General features: G+C 31.7%; 2 protein-coding genes and 1 non-coding gene across 10 annotated transcripts in view; 2 read left to right on the top strand and 1 right to left on the bottom strand.

Moving 5' to 3' along the window:
* Positions 1-7548, top strand: part of LOC111618194 (scavenger receptor class B member 1-like) — a 61022-nt gene extending 53474 nt beyond the window's left edge. For 6 of the 7 annotated variants that reach the window (XM_023359674.1, XM_023359677.1, XM_023359673.1 and 3 more), the window contains one exon: positions 81-7548. In XM_023359674.1, the coding sequence (XP_023215442.1) occupies positions 81-218 (138 nt within the window). In that variant the 3' untranslated portion in view covers positions 219-7548. Of the gene's footprint in view, positions 1-74 lie in introns of all 7 variants that reach the window. The other variant, XM_023359678.1, reaches the window with a different exon arrangement.
* Positions 7549-14261: 6713 nt separating this feature from the next.
* Positions 14262-14333, bottom strand: Trnaq-cug. The gene has a single exon. It is a non-coding gene; the product is annotated as a tRNA-Gln (tRNA).
* Positions 14334-14608: 275 nt separating this feature from the next.
* LOC111618191 (ecdysone-induced protein 74EF-like) overlaps positions 14609-22442 on the top strand; it is a 103161-nt gene continuing 95327 nt past the window's right edge. For both annotated transcript variants that reach the window (XM_023359666.1, XM_023359667.1), the window contains exon 1: positions 14609-14782. In XM_023359666.1, the coding sequence (XP_023215434.1) occupies positions 14776-14782 (7 nt within the window). In that variant the 5' untranslated portion in view covers positions 14609-14775. The remainder of the gene's footprint in view (positions 14783-22442) is intronic.

Raw genomic sequence — 22442 nt, 5'->3', positions numbered from 1 at the left:
GTAAAAACATTTTCCAAATTACAAAAGCATATAATTTATATAATTAGAATTTAATTAAGTATTCCATATTTTATAAACAGAAGTTAGCAGATGACGATCCTCTGCTGGGTTGCGGAAGTTCGGATGATAACATATACGGTCACACAAATGATATCCTAAAGGAAAATGGGCGAATAAATCATGATGATGATGACGAGCCGGCGATCAGAGATGTTTAAATAATTAAGAATTCGGGAGAAAAAAATATATATTACTCAAATATAACGGTTATACAAAGCATATAAAAAGTGTGGGACCAAATATTAAAGGAAACGTTGGATACGAAGATGTCAGAGTTAAGTAAAAAAAAAAAAAAATAGAATATAGCAACATGTAATTACAAGAATTTCAAATCGCATTCGGTAGAAAGTGATTTGAGACCGTGCACTTCCGATAAAATTTCTCATTGGAAGAAATTTTAAGAAAAATCAAAGACGTAAAACGTTTGACTCGAGGACACATTTTCAAAACCAACAAGAGCCATACAAAGCCATTTTAATTTTTTTTATAAGTTGTTAGTAGATAAGAGATTAAAACTAGTCCAATTGTTTATTATATGATTTTTATATAAATATTCTTTGTTGGCATTGTATTTCTTTGTTGGGTTGTAAATACGTTACGTTTAATTCTTTTGAAAACGTTTGAAGTTTCGAGATATATATCCAGTCATTTGTTTTTATAAAAAAAAATTTTTTTTCAATTACTTCCTTTCTCAATAGACAATTTGTTATAATGAAACTGCCATATTGAAAGATAATATTTAGAAACTGATTAAAGATAATTTTATATACATTTATTAGCCTTCCAAGGAGATTTTTGCCAAATTTTCACATTCTAAAGAAATGTTTTTGAGTAAGTTAAGTGTGTATTCTCTTGTTTGTGGCTGAATGAAATGTTAAAATGAATGCTGTTATTAAAATTTATATGGTTAATTACAAGCCAAATGATTGCCATATTAAATCGGGCTCACTTTTGTAGTGGAAAACTAGCCAGATTCAATTATTTGGCTCCTTATTAAACATTGGGCTTTGAGATGTAAATTTTAGAACATAAGTCAAATAACCCTCTACAACTAGAACGTTGTTTTTTTTTTTATTAACAGATCAGTAACACGATTATTTTATGAAGATAAAATTGAGAATTTTATTATAAAACAGTAGAAATCTTAATAGTTTGTGTATTTGGGGACACACAATTTTGGTATATTTGATAGGTTTTTGAAGAGATGGACCTGTTACTAGACTTTGACATAAACATAGTTTACTTCAATTTATAAATATTTAATAACATTCAAACAATATTTTACACAAAACAATTGCTAAATACATGTCACATCAATGTCAATTAAACAAATGATTTTCATTGAAACATATGTACCAGAGACTGTATCTGTTTGCACCATATCAGTCTGGAAATTTTACATTCTGTATTTTGTTATTTGTTACATGGCATCGAAAGAATAATAAATGAAAATTTCGATTTAATTTAGAAATTAAAATTTTATTTTGAATTTTTATGTTCTGACTTTTGATGGGAAAAAATTAAAGTTTATATTTAAATATTCAAAAGGTTGTTTTAAGAATATTTAGACAATTAAATAGATTCAGAAGTACATTAGAATTTGATTTAAAGAATCATACTTCAGCATACGGCACTAGGTAGTTTGTTTAATTACTAATAAGTCCATAAAACATGTTACTTTCTTTTTAAAATTTTAATTATTATAACTCAGCTTTAAGTGTGATTATCTTGAAATAAATCTGTTCAGATCTTACTCCAGAAACATTTCCGACAAATTTGGCAGAAATCTCCGTCTTCTCAATGCAACTATATTCATCATAGTGAATAATTTTCTTAAAAATCATTCAAAGTGAATAGGTTTTTAATAAGTCTGTTGCGTAAAATGTCTTTTTATCCTGGTTAATCTGATTCGGTTTTGTTTTTAAACAAAAAAATACAGTGAACAACCTAAAATCTGATTAGTTAGAAAGATTAGAATGCGATTTTGATTTTTAAAAAATAAAAATGCATTATTAATTCTCTTAATGATTAAATCAAACAATTGCTATCAATTGCCGCTAGAAGACACAAGTCCAAACAGAATATAAGCACTCAACATATCAGGAACTGCTAATACAAATTTTTTAAAATTTTACAAGACAAATTATAGAGAAGTATCCAAAAAAATTGAGTAGATTGGTTTTTGGTGATAAGTTGAGACTTTAATCATTGGCCATACGGCCAGCAATTCTTTCATTACTTGGAACATTTGAATTGCTGCTCTTAGGTTTATGTTTTTGTCATTATGTAAGTAACATGCAAAGTCTAGTTCACTTCTCTCTTTCACATTTAGAACAGTATGTAAGACAATATTGCCTCTTCTCTCATTTAGAAAAATCCATAAATTTGGCATAACAACTACAAGATAATTCTTGACAACCTTACAAATTATGATCTTGATAAGTTTAAAATTAATTGCTAATTTCCGAACTAAATTTCAAACAACACATGAAACCCTGATTGGAGTCAGAACAGAAATTGGAAACTGCAGTTCTCTCATACCTAAGTTCACCATTGGAAAAAGCACAAAAGAACTTAGAATTTGAAAATGGCCAAGCTAAACATTCTCGAATGCTTTTTTTAAACTTAAAAGCAGATGATAAATTCGATTTCTTCCAGAGCACCTTTTACAAATATCTATAGTTTGGTCATTTTTAAATTTTATGTAAGTTTATTTTTTTGCTTTTGTCCCCCGATGCTGGACTTAAGAATTAAGTCCATCGTCAGGGGACGGACTTGATGAACGACGAACAGGATGAGGGAAAGAATGATGGATGTACGAGTAATTGGACATTAATTAATTTCTTTGACTCCAATAATACATTGCGTGTTTTATAAATTATTTAATATATAAAACTCTTAGATAATTGGTTACAAAAATACAGATAAAAGAATATTTTAGTTAATTAATTACACATTTTAAAAATCTATTGTTAGGCTACAGTGATGTAGATTGAAATTCTGTGTGCGTTTTTCATGATACTACTGGAATATTGAACCAAACAATTTTATTGTAATTTAAAATCTAATTGCATAATTTAGGTGTTTTTAGGTTTCTCTACAACACACAAGGTATGTGGAACTGTTGTTTTTGGGGGGAAATTTGAGGATTTTTGAGTGATACACACTAGTTTCTTATTTTACAACATCCACATTTACATTAGGACTATTTTCTGTGTGGTATTATATAGTTGAATCTATTGTTTCTAGACACGCAATCTTAATTTATTATGCAGAACCTAGGGAAATTTGAAATCAATCTACCTTGGCTTGTGTAGCAACGGTTTTCCGATAACCAATTACATTGTAAAAGTGGCATCTGCTGCACATATTCAAAGAAATTTCTCAAAATTTGAATACTTTGGCTTTAATAACATTACACTCTTATTTAGAATGAGAGAATTTGGAAGCATTGTGGAGGAAATTGTAAGGATTATATCAAATTTTTAAAATTGAAAATATAATCTGGTAGTCAGAATTTAGGTTATTCACTGAATCCTATAAAGTATTTTAAATTATGGTAGATTAAATTAATAAAAAATTTAAACAAAATCTATAGATTTATGACTTCTAATTAAAAAAGAAATACAGTTTCCAATACATATGAAAGTCTTGCCGAAGCATATCTTAATAATAGCACTGTGATGAATTAGATTTGTTCATGAAACAGTACTATAGTTACAATATTTTTGATGATAACCTACCTCATGTAGTTAGAATTTCTAGTTTTTTAAGAATTTTTGTGTATTTATATAGATAACTAAGCATTAGAATAGACTTTTACTCAGAGAGAATATTGCAAAATTTTTAGAAAAACTTTTTTTTAATCAATTGTAAATGTTCCTGTTTTACCAATTGTAAATTGAATTGTATTCGTTTGAAAAATCTTTACGAGTTAAATTAGTTTATGGAATATTAAGTCGACCAGTCGTAGCTTTGATCTGATTAAGACTTGTGGTTTTCACCAGTGGATTTCTTTTTGAATCCCTCATTCTAATCCTGTTACAGATGATGCCAATTCTTAGATTTATCTGAGTGTGATTATGTATTATCTTACGTAAGGATCTAATTACTATTATTGATCGGAATTATCTATAAAGCTAAGTTCACAATGTTGTACACTAACAGAGAGAGGTGCTGTTTGCATCGTATTGTGCCACCGAATTAAAATGCAATTGATCGAAAAGCTTTCGTTTACAATTGCCAATTTTAAGGAAAAAGTTTGGTAAAAGTCAAGATACTTTTGACTCCTAATAAACTGACCAAACTGTCATTGTATTGGCACATACCAGTAATTTGTATCCATATTGCAGCAGTTAGTATGCCTGTGTGAACCTACCTTAACAGATAACAAGGGTAAAGATGAGATAAAACTGTAAAGATCCTGGTCTGTAATGACAATTAGATGGTCCTAACCATAATTACTAATCAGTCTTGTTTATTTTTATAGACTGAGACCTGTAAGAATGAATCGGATCCGTAATGATTGTCCTTACATGGATCCAATTAGGTCACTCCGTAAGGGACAAAATTGAGGTTTACAGCATACGAAATTAAACCGTTTCAAAGTGCTAACTCGTAAAGATTTTAAAAATCTCTTTAATCACTTACTTCATTTTTATAGATTAATATAAATTTGATTTCTGTTTGAATCTTTCTGACAATCGTTACTACTTTATTTAACTTAAGTCTGAGAAACAAACTTACTTTAAGTTTCTAAAAGATAAAATAGTGTGTTAAAACATCAAAGTATGTTTTGATATACATAAAAGAATAAATATTTTTGATAGGTCCTTAAGATTGATATATATACATAGAAAATTTAATAATTACATTCGTTAATATTGTATCGAGCTAGAAAGGAAATATTTGAAAATCGGAAATAATTGTTTTTATCGTTGTTTAATAATTGTTTAGCGTGTTATCTGATACTGTGCGGATGGCTGCATTGCATTGTTTGGATATTATAAATGTTACGGAAATAATGAGCTTATACGGGGTCTGAAAGGGTACTGTACGGTGAGAAATTTGTAATGACATTAAATTTATACGTACGGTATTTATACGTGACCTGTAAGTTGTCGATTCAATACCAATTGACCAGTTATGTACGGTATTGCATTCAGTTTATGGGTCTCGTGCAATATTGTACGCATACCTGTTGTTACAGATTTTTCACTACATGGTAACTTTTCAGACATCCCACAGCTTTAAATTTTTTTGTCCCGACCGGTAATAAGACATTCCCTCTCGGTGAAGGAATGTCTTATTAAAGAAGAGTGACATAAATCTCTTCTGTCCTTTTGTAATGTTTTTGAGTAATTATGAGATATGAAGAAAGATGTCCCATTCTTAAGTCCCACCCTGTTCTAAATCATTTAATTAGTAAAGCCGGAGCTACATATCCTGGGTTCAGGCTACAGGCAAATGCAGACCTGTGAAGTCCCTTTTATTTAAGTTGTTTTAATGTGAAATCCATATCAAATGAAACTTGATATTGTTAAAAGGTTTCAGTAGTACTTGATTCTGAGTACTGAACTAAGATGAGTATTGATAATCACATATTTGTGTGCATAAAGTGAGATCGTAAACAAAGCTTTTGCTTAAAGATACTGTCGGTAATACTGTTGTCGGGTTGTAGCATCTCATCATCTCATTGCTATACTTTCTCTCCTTCAATTTCCTTATTCTTCATCCCTCCCATCTTTCTTCTAGTATATACTCAAGTGAAACCATATCTGTTTTCTTCCATTGTTTGTGTGTGATTACTCATAATTTGACCTTCATTAAGTATTAACTCATTCAAAAGTAAGTGATGCCAAGTATGCAAGGTATTTGGAATGTGTATTGTAAAATACTCTGGACTTTTTATTTTTACTATTCCTGCCCTTTGGGCACTAAAAGGGCCATCTTGGGTTTGGCTAATCACACCATAAGATACTTTTACTGCTGGATTTGAATTTAATTCTTATCAGAACCTTCCTAATTTTTTGTAGAATGGAGAGCAATGTATCTTGATTGTTAATGTTTTATGTATATAAGTCCTATTAACCTCTATTTTTCTAGACTTTTATATCATTGAACATTCTAAATAAAGTGCAAACATAATGAATTTATCGTCAACACAAATAAATTTGTATCCTACACTTAAGCACAATATCAAATAACTTACCGTGCATGCTATCATGTGACGATAGATAACACACTAAACGATTAGCCATTATTTGTATTATTACTATTATTGTCTTCAAAGGAAAGTTATTAAAATTGTTAAACAATTAATTAAATTTATTTAGCACAATTACAGTATGTTATTACAATGTATTATGTATACTATAGTTGCTAAATAATTATTTATTACTAATATTTTGAACTGTACAAGTGTTAATTACTATTATTTGTTTGATTTTTGTATCATATGTTATTATTATTATTATTATTATTATTATTAGAATTATTATAAAAACACCAAAAGTCTTCTCAACAGTCATCCATATAGCTAGATTGCCATAGAGATAATATTCCTTTCTACATCCTACAGTTGTATGAAGGAATATATTTTGTGAAATTTTATGATTTCTGTTATTAAAATAACTATAACTCATTTACAAATCGTGCAACAGCCTCAAAGTTTAACAGAATTGGATTTGAAATTCGTAGATTGGGACGTATGGGACTCGAGCAAAGCAGAAAACACCAATTTAAGATTTAACACAACCCTCTGTTATAATTTGCTCATTTCTTTTCATTCATTCCATTCGAAAATAGTTTATCTAAGCTACGGATTTGCAAGCAAAACAATAAAATCTGATCAGTTTTTAGTCGTGGCAGATCAAGTATTCTTGTAAGTATAAAAAAGAAGATAGCTGCTCTTCTAATGGTTTTCATAATTGAGATCTTATTGTTCCTATTAAAATTATCAAAAAGAAATGACTATTTAAAGGATTCTCTACAGTAGAAAACAATTGTTGTTCTAGATAGGAATAAAAAATCATTTTTCTTTTATCTATTTATCTAAGATAGAGAAAGAAACCAGAATTCTACTTGTGTTTTCCATAGTTTTCAGATAGAATACTATTCCGTTAACTATACATTCATTTCCTGTATCTACTGATAATTATGGAAAAAATTCTTAAAGAAACAGAATTAGAAACTAATCAAAATTATCTAAACCATGAATTCTGATGTTTGAAATTAGAAAATCAAATTTGAGAGGCTAATGGGGTAAGAAATTTAAGTTTGAGGTATCAAATTTGGATCCTTATTCTCACAAAAGATTTGAATTTAAATCAGTTTGGACTCTTAATATTTCACAAATGGTTTAGTTAGAATATTATTCACAGGTGCTACCACACATTGTTACTGCTCGTTTTGGAAAATCCAATCCAATCAAAATTGGGAAGACCGTGCCGAATCGTTCGGAAATTAAAAATTGACTTGGCCGAAAGGCAGACAAACAAGACCGTAACGTTGGCCTCAAGTTCGAGTTCGGATCCGCTCGGATAACTTGATCCGGATATGTCGAGTCCTGTCCCTCGGCACCTGCCTAACGTCCTATTTGAACCCACAATGGCAAGTCGATGCGTATTTATCTCTGAGCTGTTGCATGTTTTGTATTATTGAATTTGTTATAATTTTCTAAAATTTATATCTTTGTCTTTTTATTTAAAAAGAAAAAAATTATGATATATTTTAATTTAAAAAAGAACAATAAAATGATGAATTAATTTTAAAACTTTGCCAAAATGTAAGAGTTTTGGAAGTTTAATTTTGTTTCGCCTTTATTATGCCAAATGACAAAACTTCCAAAATTCATTTTGACTGTATGCCAATGTATGGAATCCCCAAATATAGTTTGTTATTTACTATAATATTAATTTTATTATTATAATTAATAATCTAGGAATTTTTAAATTAGTGCCTTTTGAAATTTGCCTTGAATTTATTAGTAATTTACAATACCAATTCCTTATATTGTTAGTTTGATTACTGTGATGAGAAAATTGTTACCCGGTTTCGACGGCGTGACTAGTGTTAGTCTATCGCACGGGGCCCGAATTTTCGGAATTTTGGCCTCCTAGATCCCGTTACGCCCGCTCAAGACAATTTTTTAAATTCTTCTTATATTGTATATATTTTATAGATAATTATTAATAAAAAAGAAAAGCATATTAAATTTGCTAGTCTTGTTTTTCCATCTGACATACTTTAACGGTTGTTTACTCGACCCCCTCCTTCTCAGAAATTTCTGACTTTTTCGAGTCTATTTTTGATAATGGAAAGTAGAATACTTTTTATAAGCAATTACTCTATAATTCTCTCCATAATTCCTGAAAAAAATCTCTTTTAGAATTATGGGGGTGCCTGTTTATAATAGGAGTTATACGGAGAATTTTGCAGGAATTGAGAATTACAGAGTGCTTGCTTATAAAATTTCCTACAAAATTCTCCTCGTGAGGTTCCCGTTTATAACAATTATGCCTTATTTCAGGAGAGTTTTGCAGGAATTGTAGGAATTACAGATAATTACAGGTGCCTGCTTTATAAAACTTCTTACAAAAGCCTCCTTATAAATAAATATCTTATAATTTACATTATACTTCCTATATATAATTCATACCAAGTGAATTATGTGACATTTGACCTCTTACTTTGCAAAAATTTAACATTTTAAAATCATAAAATTTCTCAATAAAATTACACAATACATTATAACTTGTATTTACATGTAGGATGTATTTTTAATACAATAAAAAAAAAAATAAATTATTAAGATATATTTTCAGAATGTTCACTTTAACTGATTAACTGGAACATGAAATTCAAGATATTACTTGGGGATTTTTCCTTGGGCTTGGAGAAAGTTAAAGGCTTGTAGTGATTTTATAGGGCTATCCCGGTTCCCATACAAATCTCATGGAGATAAGTGATTATTCTATTGAATTAATGGAGAATATTCAAACTATAAATTTATTTTTTGGTATTGAAGTGATGAAATGATACTTCCATTTTTATTCAATTCTGTATAATTTTATTTTAAGAATTTACTTGATACTGAAAATTGAAGTAGCTGGATTGGTAACCTTCCAAAAAAAATTGTTTTAAGGAGAATAAAACAATTTTTAGAAACAGACACTAGAAAAAATAGGTAAACTTTCCTCTCCATTTTTTCTAGAGGCAATCTTTAGAACAATTTGTCCTTATCTTTGCAGTTTTTAAAAGGTAAATTCTACCTGAAAGTACTTATTTTACATGTAGAGTCTACTTTAATTACCTTTATGTAGAGTTAGATAAGGTTAATTTCACTCGGAAAATAATTTTACAGGTAGAGAAACCCCCAAAATCTAAATGACAAAGGAAGACGAAGCTCAAAATTAAATTTTAGATGGATCTTTGCAAGGGTACTACTACAAATGAAAACGTGACTTTTAACAGGTACGTGTTAAGAAAAAAAAAAAATACATTAAAGAGCCATACAGATTATTAAATTATATTTATACGCATTGAAAATCTAGTTTAAACAGTTATCATTAATTTTATTTTATTAAAATTTAAAAAAAAAATCCAGGCATTATATGAAAAAAAAGGAAAAAACTCGAATGTCTCATTCCCCCGAACGTTGTGTAGAAAGTGAATGGGTCATAAATGGCAGCCGCGCAGCGATATATTTTTAGAAAACTCGTTTTCCTTATTAAAACAATTTGAGATATTCTTAACCGGACAAGTGACCTACCTTACATTTGAAATTAAAATTAGAGAGGGAAAAAAACAACCCTACATAACGAAACTAGGTGAGAAGTCTGACATTTAGGAGGGGTTTTCCCATTATCAAATTTCACCAAATTCTTTAATTTATGTTACAATAATTGCTAAACTTAGTTTTAAGTTTGCTGGTGAAATTCTTAATTCCGATACCTTTCATATTTTTAATAAATTTAACTAAAAACGCGAATTCCTACAAAGACGATCCTTTTGCTACTCCATAAAAGGCACAAATTCTTAAATTCCAGCTGAAAAATAGCTTAAAATATTTAATTACACGTTAAAATACTAAACGGAACAGCGAAATACTTAATAATTTTCAAATTTATTAGTAATTTTATAAAATAAATCCGTATTTTAGTCGCGTACAGAAATGACCCACTGTACTTTCTTATCACCCAAACCACGCGTAAAATAATATTAAAATAATAAAATTAATGAAAATCTCGATATAAATTTCACGAAAATTAACTCCTATAATAAACCGTTATAACGAAATTTAAATTGTAAAAAAAGAAAAACTCGCTATAACGACGGAAGTCGCTTCCTTCCCGAAATCGCGGACGAAGTTCAAGCGTGAAATTTCCGACAAATTTTCACTCTCGAATTAAATAAAATTAAATTTTGAACGCCTCATCAAACTAAAACTATAAAATTACCATTAAAGCATTCGAGATGATTGCTGACTAATGAGGGAGGGAGATTCTTAACGGAAGAATGGATAACGCGTCACGTTTCGCGTCACGTTTGGAATGCCAAAAACATATTCAATCTCCAAGAAAAAAAGAATAAAAAAATTAATAGAAAATATCTCGAGATCAAAGATTTAAGAGACACTTCCGCCATTTTCTATTTTCTGCTTACGAAAATTGGATTATTTTGATGTCGCTTCTCGATAGCGATAGCGATTGCGATCTCGCGATGCCGATTGATTAATAAATTTTTATTATTTTTTTTCGGACAATCTTTGATCTTTAAATGAAGTAGAAAGTTATAGAAATTATCTATTTATGGAATTAGTTTTTCTTTATTTAGATCCTTACATAAGAATTAAATAGCCTCGTTTATTGGGTCAATAATGGAAGATCTGTATCGGTTGTATACAGATTTAACCGGGTCGCATAGGGCAATTCCCAAGTATTTTTGACTTTTACTTCCGGAAACAATTTTTTGTGTGTGTTACGTGGAATTATTATCCTTTTTTGGAGGTCTTTTGTCTTAAATTTTAGAAAGGAGATTGATATTTTACCGTTGCTTAATCGAAAATAAAGAAGTTTTGTAAATGGTCATTGATCTATAACGTGTTTTGGAAGCCATGTTTAAGCGGGATGCGATTAAATTGTCGTGACGTATCTGGTGTCAATATGGCAATCGAAAGATGATTAAGATTGGTATTTTTAAACTTTACCGACGTTGATATAAAATATATAAATTTCATTTTAAGTCTGGAAGCTAAAAGATCTATTTTTAATCATGTTTTAAAGCGAAACAATTTTAGAAATGATTCATTCTCGAGTATATGTGACCCAAGTAGGCGAGACCCGAGAACTCAGCAATAGGCTCTGAAGAGCGTATCTTGAGCAATTATACTTTTTCGCTCCAAGAATTTACGCTGTAGCAGCTTCATTTATACTGTAAAAGTTTCTTTTTTTTTTTTTTTAAAGCGCCGTACTTAAAATAAAAGAAAATAAATTTATGGTACATTATAATTCAAATGAATTGGTTCTCCCAGTTCTTATATGACGTTTTGTAGTGTTTATTTAAGAATCTGTATTACTCTTGCATGAATTTAAATTGTGAATTCTCGCAGTGGCGCGTTATCCTATGGGCAAAAAAGACAATTGCCTGGGCCCCTACCAACAAATCTTTTATAAGAGAATCCTCCAAAAAATTCCCCCGAAGAAAAATGTCTGAATTCAACACTGCACGAGGCTGTAACGCGCCATTGAATTTTCGTGTTACGTGGCTCTTGTACATTTATACGAAGAGCCACGCGAATTTAAAAATTAAAATTATATAAGAGCCACGAGTACACGCAATTTAAGTTTATACTAATCACATAGATCCTTACCAATTTTCTTGTATCGATTTAAATTATGGATCCACCTCGCTTGTGGTATAAAAGTAAGGAGCCACGTCAATCTACAATTTAAATTTTAAATATAAGAGCCATATAGATATGAGGTATCAATTATACAGTAATATACCTTACTTTATCTATATGATGGTAAGGATTTGTATGGATCTACAAATTAAATGTATACAAGAGCGGTACAACTCTTGTATACATTTAAATTGTAAGTTCACCTTGGCTATTTGTAATTGTATACAAAGAACCATGAGGATTCACGTATAAGCAAGATACATAGGTAGCTACATACCAAGATAGGAAAGGTATCAATCATATCCTTACCTTGTTAAGTATGTATATTACAAGCTTTAACAATAATAAAGTAAAATTTATAAAGAATATTTATATATCTTTATCTTAAAAAAAAAGAATTATAAGAATAAGAATGCATTGCATAAAAAAACAAGATGAATCAAGTTTAGATCAAGAATCTAACTATAAACCAACAACATACTAAAGCAGTTACAAACAACTCTAATTATAGAAAAATATTATTTAAGGATATAAAATATCCCTAAAATAATATTACTAACTATTTATAAAACATAAATAAACTTAAAGAAATGTCCGATAAACATCAAAGAAGAAGTACAGCAAACAAGTATCGGAGCATATACTATATTTATGCAACTGGTATGGAAGAAACTGTATTTTTAGAGGGGGGAGGATGGAATTTTAATTTTATTTTCAAGAAAAATATAATTTCGAGCGATTATCGAATGTAGAGGAATGGATAAAAAAGAATTCAGGAAAATTTTTCTTAATAATTTATCCATCTCGGACAAGGAAATATATTTCGAAAAGAATAAATCGAATCAGGCCATGTCATGAATGTCTGGCTAAAATTATATTTTTGCCATAAAGGGGTCGACTGAAAGAATTGAGAGTGGACATTAAAGAGTAGAAGTCATTCTCTCTATTCTTTGTTTTGCTTCGATTATAAGATAAAGCGTTTATTTATAAATGACCGATTTTTATTAAGTACGGGAAAAATAATAATCGATATTAATAATATGCATTATTATAATCTAGTTTCGTGTAAAATAATTAATTTCGTTTGTGTTTTTTTTTTTTTTTTTACTTTAATTAAGTAAACGGCTTCAGAAAAACCTAACCTAGTTAACGTAATTAATTGTGTAAATATATGTATATATAGATGTGTACTGCATTTTTTTGATAACAGAGGGAGGCACCGTATTCCGGAAGTCGTTATGTGACGTAAGTAAATTGTCGATTGCGTCACACCGGAATTATAGTAGAATTTGAAATTTTGTGTTAATATCTCGTGTTTTTGTATATTATTATTATTTTGTTTTGAATCAAGTTTTAAATTTTATTAAATAAAAGTATGAAATTATTTTTAAACGGAAGTTTTATTGTTTATTTAAATTTTAAACAATCGAAATAAAGATGAATTTTTTTAAACGCGACGCGATACGGCAATCACTCAGTGATTGCCGCATCGCGTCGCTTCGCGTTTGAGATGTTCTAAATCTCGCAGTACATCTTTCGTTTTAAAAGTTCAAATATTATTAAAAATCTTAAATTTTCATATTCTAAAATGGGATTTTTAACAAGAGAAATTAAAATTAAGCGAGATAACATCGGCGCGCGCGATATGGCGACGCGATGCGGCGATGATTGAAACGGAAGAGAGATGAGTAAAGAGAAAATTAAATTACACATTAAGGATTAATAAATAAATATTTTAAAAGAATGGAAGAGTAAAAATAAGTAAAAAAAAGTCGATAGAAAATCGTGAAATTTGATCGATCGCCCTCTTCCGGGACTCGTTAAATCCTTTAGGATTATGTTTAATTAAGGGTGGATCCAACATTTATCGTCATCGCTTAACAAATATCGAACAAGTGGAAGTGCCGTGTCAATAGGAACCGACCGTAGATAGTGTCACTGTCATTGTGCCGTGTGTCAGCGACCTTTCAATGCAACAGGAATCATCCCATTCATGAACTTTTACACAATTTTCGATGCCTTTCCTACCGAATAAATTTGAATAATAATAATAATAACAACAACAACAACAATACAAAAGTACACCAGAAATATTACGTCATTAATATTAATTATTTTAAAATATTCCAACGAAATTTGCGGCGTGGAAGGACGTCGAGTTTTGAAGCGGCGGGGCCATTTTTGGCTGGGTAAAAAAATTTTAAAAATTTAATTATTCTACCATAACATTCCTCACGCAGTACAGGAACCATTTAGCCAAATTTTCATTAAAAAAAATAACGAAAAAAAATTTAACAGGTCCCACCGAGATTTGAACTCGGATCGCTGGATTCAGAGTCCAGAGTGCTAACCATTACACCATGGGACCACTACATCAACCGTTCTCTTTTAAGTATATATAAACTTTACTTGTAACACGTGACGTGTTTAAAATGTCACGTGTTTGAGCGGGGACGCGAATGTAGGGACCCGAATCGAAAAACTCGATTCGTTAATCGATTCTATTTAACGACCTGACGTCGTGCTGACGTCACGCCGACACAACGCCACCTCACGTCGACCGGTTGGAACGAGTCGAGCCTATCCATGTGTAAATGCTTGGTCGAAGGTGCAGGACAGTCTTCTCCTCCGGGATGCCGAACGAAGGATGTTAGAGACGTGGTTTTAGTGATAAGTGCACTACAGTCGGAAGAGTTGGATTTTTTTATTATTATTATTTTTCTTTCGTAAATCAAAATCTTAAAAGGACTCGAATGAAACCCGAACGGATATAATAATCTTTGCATGGAAAGAGTCAAGAGAGCATCTAGATGTTGGGTAAGTCACTTTGTGTCAACGACCTTGTGTTAAAACTTAATTGCAACCCCTCGAAACGTCTGTCAAATTGTACCTTTAGTGTGTGGCTTGGGATTAAACGGTTTAAATCCCCCTAAAAAATATTTTAAAAGAAGAAATTTCGGGATTTTTTCGGAATCACCCCATTGCAGAATCGCGCGTTAAAACTTCACACATCACACCCTTGTTATAAGTTTTAACGCGTGTGTATAAATATACCAAATGTTTTATTTGTGTAATGCAATACGTAAACACGTATATTTTTTATTTATTTATTTTGTTTTTATTTTTAAAAAGGGGGGGGAAGGTTTGCATGTTAATTGCTTCGTTCGTTCATGCCTTTCGCTAGCGGCATCGGTCATTGAACTCGTTCGTATGTTTGTTGTATCGTACATAGAACGTAACGGTTTCGTAGCTACAGATAATGCATCGTCTTAGGAACTTTCACTAGACCGAGAGAGCGTGGATATTCGACAAAACACGTAAAAATCACACGTAAAAGAGTGAAGAATAAACTCTTATACGGTTTTGAATAGATCCACGAGTCTACTCGACCCGTCATTTGTCAAGAGAATGTCACATATCGCGGCGAAGATAAATAAACAACCATTTTATAAACTCACCCTGTGAATAACCAACAGTGGCTTTTTGGGGGATCGGTTTTATATATGGATTTATTGAGGAACTCGGAGGATTTATAGGGGTTTTTTTTTCTTGTTTTTTTAAGTTGCTAAATGATCTAGTGAGATGGAAAATGAGGCGGCGAGATCACACAACATCCACAGAACCCCATCCGAAGGTGAATGGCCGAGGTTAGTCCCTCCTAGCAGCCGTGACTTTAACCGACGATGTTGGGTCATTGGTGAGGATCTGCCAGTGCTAGGACTACGATATCGGATTCTTGACATTCCTGGCCGGTGACGTAACTCTCCGTGTTACAAATAAACAGCGTAACTATCGAATGTCGCAATTAATTCATTTGTAGATTCGTAGGATCGCGTACAACGCGCGCCGCGTTTCCACGAGTGCCGCGTTAACGCCACCTCTTTTTATATACAGTATTTATAAACGCTTAGTGTGAAGTTATATAATAAATTTCGTGACTTTTCGGACCCTCTATTTTGTTTTTTCCTCCCCTAAAAAAATTCTGTGACAGTTTTTGGACCATAATTCTTGAGATCGTCGCACACACGTAGGTCAATGACATCTTTCGCGTAGTGTCATCTTTCCGGATCTTCTAGACTCGTACAAAGGGGTACGCGAGGGGTGCTTCTTAAGATTGTCGTTAGGTCGCATTGCCTTTGGTGTATCGAGAAGAATGTTAATTTAGTTCGTCCGACTTCTTTAATTGGCGGGCTTATTACACAGGTGATGACGCCCCGTTCCACCTTTGGAATTTTAGCAGGTGATTCAGTGAAATATATATACAGTATATAAAAAAAAGAATTCCTTTCTGAGAGATAGGTCAGGTTATGCGCAACCTCGTCGCTAAGGTCACGGGCAGGTCTAGGTCATATCGTGCGAGGTCGCATTTAACGATGGGTGTCACTTTATTGCCTAAACTGTTAGACTTCCTAATCAAGTCCGCGCGCGCTGACGAGCTTTCAAGTTCGTTATTCAAGGACGTTTACCTCGAAGGACACATTATGCAAGGTTTCGACACTAAATAAATATTTGTCGTGGGAGGGGGCTGAGGGTTTTAAGTGTCATTTAACACTCCCAAAACCGGAAAAACTATTGGTTTTCTGTTAAAGGTCGCGCTCTCATCTCTTCAGAAAGAATCGTATTGTGTTGGTTGAATCGTTTCCGATGCGATATGATGCGATCGCTCGCGCATCTAAATAAACTAGTCGATGCAATCGATGCTCGCATCGATCGATCGCGTCGCGATGTGTCGCATTCCCATTAAGATAAAATACTGCATTTTCTAGTTTTAAAATAGAACAAATGCTTGTGTTTTAAAGAAAATTTATAAGTTTTTAGTGTGCGAAATTAATAAAAATAATGAAATATAACTATTCATTTACAGTGTTTTATAGTCGCGAGCGAGCGATCGATCGCTTCGTACTTGAGATCGCCCGCTTGTTAATTGGACTTTTAAAAAATTTTATTTATTACTTAAACTTGTAAATTCTTTAATATAGATTTTTAAAAAGAAGTAAAAAGTTTTTAGAATATAACTATATTAATGGGTTTATTAATAAAGAAACGACGATTAGTTAAAATTCGCGAGCGCGTCGCGTCGCTTCGCTTAGCGCGCCGCATCGACTTCAATTCAACTCTCTTTCTATCGAAACATAAATATTTAATATTCCAAACGCAAAAAAATGTAGTTTTAAACAAAAACTAATCAATAAAATTTCAGATTTTTATCAAAAAAATACCTCCTTTTTACGAAACTCTTAGCCTTTTAGTAAGCGCAGCGCGACTGAAGCGCGTCCGACGACGCGGAACTACGAACACGTGCGTTCATTGATTTGCTTGATCGAATTGAGAATTTTATATATTCCACCTGTGCAATGGAATTCCACAGGTGCGAGGCGAAGATTCGGGTTCGATCCCCCCCCATTATAAAAAAACAATGGGTATTTTTGCGATTTTTAAAAGGTTCTACCCCATCCGAAGCCCCCAGAAGTTGACATTCAACTCTATACTTTGCGCATTTATTGGAGCAATCGTGAGCTACTCAGACAATAGACTTGTAAGAGGTGCACCTGCTCGATCGACTATCATCATCCGGTTGCATAGGAGCATGAAATTAAATAGGAAAAAAAAACAGGGCCACCTTCATTTAAGGAAGAAGAAGAAGAAAAAAAAATGTATATACAACTTTTATAAGTAGTAAAAAAGGTGAGGACCATCTCTGGGGTAAGGAGGGTGGAGAGCAGGTGCTCGCTCTGTGACCAGTTAATAAGGATATTTATTGGCAGAGCGATTTTTAGTGGGTTCATTGTACTCTTGCCCTTTCTACATAGACACAAGAGATATTTTTCTGTATTTTTCGTACAACAGTATGTGTTACGTAACCATTTGTTTACACGGGTTTAAACAGGGGAGGGGGTGTAAAAAGTAGATATTCAATAAGTATAATGTACTTTTATACATTTTGTTACGATGGTATGTGTTACCTAACGATGTTACGTCTATATTTTTGTTTACAAGAATTTAAATAGGGGGGTGTAAAGTAGATCCATCCCTTTCTACATAGACACAAGGGGTATTTTTTCTATATTTTTCATTACGATAATGTATTACGTAACGATGTTACGTCTATCTTTCGCTTTTGTGTGAAGGGGTGCGTTACGATTAACGATTTAGCACTCGATCAGATTAATAATTCATAAATTTTATTAATTATTAGCTATAAATTAACAGATCGAAACAGTTTATAGGGACGTAATTAGCTGTAATTTAGTTAAAATGAATTAATTAGTTGGGATCGTATACGTTCTATGTCAGTCAGTAGTTTAGTAAATTCTGATGGAGAAATAAGGTTAATGAATACTTAAATAGATAAATTTAATAATTTAAGATTAATTAAGTTACTTAATAAACCCTCCTTTAAAAAAAAATGTCACGATCGACGAGTGTTTTTATATATAAAAATAACTTATGTGTGTATATATATTTATATATAGTTTAAGAATTATCAACCGTACAGCGAAGATATAAAAACGGAATAAAAATAATAAAAAAATTTATATAAAAATGCAGTAAAATTAAAAAAAATTACAGGCAATTTTATATAAATAAATATATTGTATTGTTACGAATATAAAATGCACCCCGACGTTTATAAAGTGATTTTTTAAGACGATAATTACAATTAAATATAATTAAAACAAATTAATTTAAGGGAAAAAAAACGTTAATGATGTATTTAAAATAAAGTATAACTAGGATAATGTATCCCGAATTTAGGAAACACCACATTCAAAAAACGATTTTCAAAGAAAAACTGGATGATTTTTAACCTTGTAGGCCTTTTATAAAATAATTCTATCACGGGGTTCGACCAGCCTTCAATGGGGTGGCTGGTTAATAAGGAATGTAAGGAGCAAAACCTGACGTATCCAGTTCAGACCGGGACGAAAATTCCTGACGTTACGACTAGAACTCGAACTCGGACCCCTCAGAAAGGATCTCGGATCGAGTCGTGCCATCGTCCTAACCTAAGAAGAGTAGAATGACACCTTTATCACGTGTCCACCCGCGTGACTGGTGACGTATTCAAGAAGCTCCCCCACTAAAAATATAGAAAATATATTTAAAAAAAAAGAAAAAATTTACTATTATTTACAGTTTGCTTCGATTTTCGATGCATTTTTTTATTCGAAATTTGCGTGTAAATATAAAGATTATTTTTAGAATAAATATATTAAAAATGAATGCATAATTTCCTATTTTAGGACACGCAAAAAATAATTTTTTTTAGATTAAAAATTAGATTTTTTTCCGGTCGCATCCATTGTGATAACAATAAAAAAAAAAAATATGTCTTATCTTGAAAAGTAAATGCGATGTTTTTCCTTAATATTTTCATTATTATTCATTGCTGCTTCTCTCGTTCTTTTATGAAGTCGAAGAGAAGAAAAACCCGTTCAATTATTTCATTTCAAGTAATAACAATTCGGCACGATCCTAGTTTATTATCTAAGCGATCGCGTCGTGTCGCGTCGCATGGCGCGTACATGCTACATACTTTTTTTTTTCCACCACATTTTTTTTTTTGTTTTTATTAAAATACTTAAAATATATTACACATTTCTGAATTTAATTAGTTTGTTTGTGTTTTAGAAACTATATATATTTTTTTCGTGTTATTTGAGTGATTAGGGAGTAACGCGCGCGCTACGCTACACGACGTTACGCCAGCGGATAGGCATAAATAATTTAACAATTGGTTAAGTTACGAATGGATTAAGCCATCGAGTAAGAGTAAATAAACAATTCTTAACGAAATGGGTGTATAATGTCGTCCGTCTGACGTGTCTGCCCGTATTAAGATAACCGTATCTTAACGAAGTTGCGGTCATCGTGACGCAACGCCTATCTTAACGTGGCGAGAAAGCGGTATAACGAATAGAGATAAGTCTTAAAAAAAAAAAAGTGGGTGGCTCGAGCGAACAAGAAGGAAAGAGGCAAAAGTGAAGGAGAAAGGATTTTGACGTCACGATATAGGACAAAGAGGAAATTAGAATTTGGAACGGAAAATAGTTGATCCAACCTGTGGTCTATCTAAAAATAAACGAGTGACCGATTCAATTCTGCCCTCCCCCCTTTCTCTTTCTTTCAAACACTGATATAGGGACATGCACGTGCTCCTTCTGCACGGGTCTTACCCAATCGTTTTTTTTTTTTCTTTCTTCTTCCTATCCCCTACTTTTTCTTTATGTTTCCGCTTTTGTTTTTTTAAAATATAAATATACATTTATATTTATGATAACACCAACAGAAATAATCATAAGTTACTATAATAAATTTCCTATTATTAGATTATTTTCTAGGCCAGTTTTATCTAACCTTCCATCCTAGGGCCTGCCCATTTACATTTTTAGTTACGTATAACGAGCTGCACACCTCGTAACTTCGCTATTATACTTACTACAAAGGACAGGTGCATTAAAAAAAATAACATGCAGTGTTTATTTATGGAAAGGTTAGTACACCACCCCTTAGAAGGTTGCGAAGAAACGTCCCGAATGTCTGTACACCGTTAAGGTGTAACGATCTGTGATAAGGTTTCGCTTTTATTAAAGTTTGAAACGGCGTAGAGTTGCCGAAAATTCGTTTTTTGTAGCATTAAAAGGGGTTACATAATCAAGGAGAGTGGTTAAATAGTTTACGTGTCTGCAGACAAAGATATTGTGGCAGATATAGAATCGAGATATCTAAATATAACTATCCATTTGGTGCACATAATGCCCACAGGTAAATTCGTAGACGTCCTATTTTCATTTCTTCCGTATTGCTACTCATTGCTTGTTGTCAACCTGTTTTCTTTGGAGTACTTCCGCCAACTGCATTACTTAACCTTACTTCGTGTAAGGCTTTTAAGTCGATCGGGCTCAATTCACTTTCGTTTAGGTCTCGTAACGTTTTATTTTTAACTTAATTACGGCATGCAAATCATTTTTTTTTTCTTTTTTTTTCAGTCTTTCGAAATCGTTACGACTTCCTCGTGAGTAAACTAAACGAGGAAAAATGGCATTAAAGAAGATTTTAATTAAAATTGCTCCGATTAATTGAATGTTTTCCTTCGTTGCAATGAGGATTTTGACAGTGTTTTCTGGACCTTATGTAAAGGAATTGCTAAAATATCGAGGTTTTATTAATTAGAAACCTAAAATATATGTGAATTTTAAGATTAGATACTTAAAAGCATAAGTCTCCATTACTTGACTGAATGTCCCTTCGTTGCAATGAGGAATAGCCATTTTGTTATTGGGTTTTGTAACCTGTATATCATCTCCTGATGTAAAATAATTGCTGAATTACAGAAAATTAACCTTTTAAAATTTAAGATTTCGGCTTGATCTTCATTATTTACTGAATGCTCCTTTTCATTGCAATAGGGAATATTTCTTTTGGTACTCAGTTTTATGATCTGTAGCTCATCTCTGCTTAATCAATGATGTAAAATAATTTTAAAAATCTATGATTTAGTATTAATTAAAGGGTTTAAAAGTAAGATTCATAATTTGATTTCCATTGCTGACTGAATATTCCTCTATTGCAATGAGATGTATTCATTTAAATCATTGAAGATATAAACCATAGACATTCTGTAGATGTAATTTATTAACAAAAACTTTAAAAATATGCCCGAAAATGCCTTGTTATAACTCAAGATTATTTAGTTAATTATTTAATTCATGATCTCAGCTTCCGTATACATTAAAATATAATTAAAATAATTGAACCTCTGCTCTTTTGAATCGTGGTATTAATCGAAAGTCTTTTAGGATTTTGATTGTTTCTCAATAATTACAGCTGAAAACTTTACTTAAATAATGGAATTTGAAGCCAAAATTTAGCAGAAATCACGCGATTGATTGAATATTTCTTAATTGCAATGTGGGTACATTCACGTATTAATTTGCGTGAGGGCGCGAAAGAAATTTCAAAATTGCAACCTGAAAGACTAATACCAGCTAAAATTCTCTCGTGTTTTCTTATTAAAGACGAAAATACTTCCTTACTTTCAGTCAAAAATAGTTTAACACTTACGTAAGATTCTAAATCACACGTCGTGCGTGTCTGTACGTAAAGCGAAATGCCACCAATAACTGTATTAAAATATTCTTAAATTATTGTAAAATTGACAGATAATTTCAGAAATTTTAAACATTTTTAATCGCAAATCTAAGAAAAGAAGAAGAAAAAAAAAAAAGAATTTAAAATTCGTCTTTTCTATTGATCCATTCTTATCAATAGTCATGAAGAGGAATAGCGCACATGCACGAGACATTAAAGGCACGTGCTTGGTATTCAAGGTCGTCTATCACGTGATTGTCGCTGCAAGCTGCCATCCATTCTCCCTCCCGTTCAATGTACAGCGATTATTTACAAGATTTGTGTAAGGTTTCGCTAAACATATGACCCAGTGAAAAATATTTCACGTGCGTTGCTTAATAAAATT

Source organism: Centruroides sculpturatus, unplaced genomic scaffold (assembly GCF_000671375.1).
Source record: "Centruroides sculpturatus isolate CEXI.00-Female unplaced genomic scaffold, Cexi_2.0 scaffold257, whole genome shotgun sequence".
Taxonomy (NCBI): Eukaryota; Metazoa; Arthropoda; class Arachnida; order Scorpiones; family Buthidae; genus Centruroides; species Centruroides sculpturatus.
Note: the sequence above shows the minus strand (reverse complement) of the source record. Positions and strands in the feature narration are given on the sequence as shown.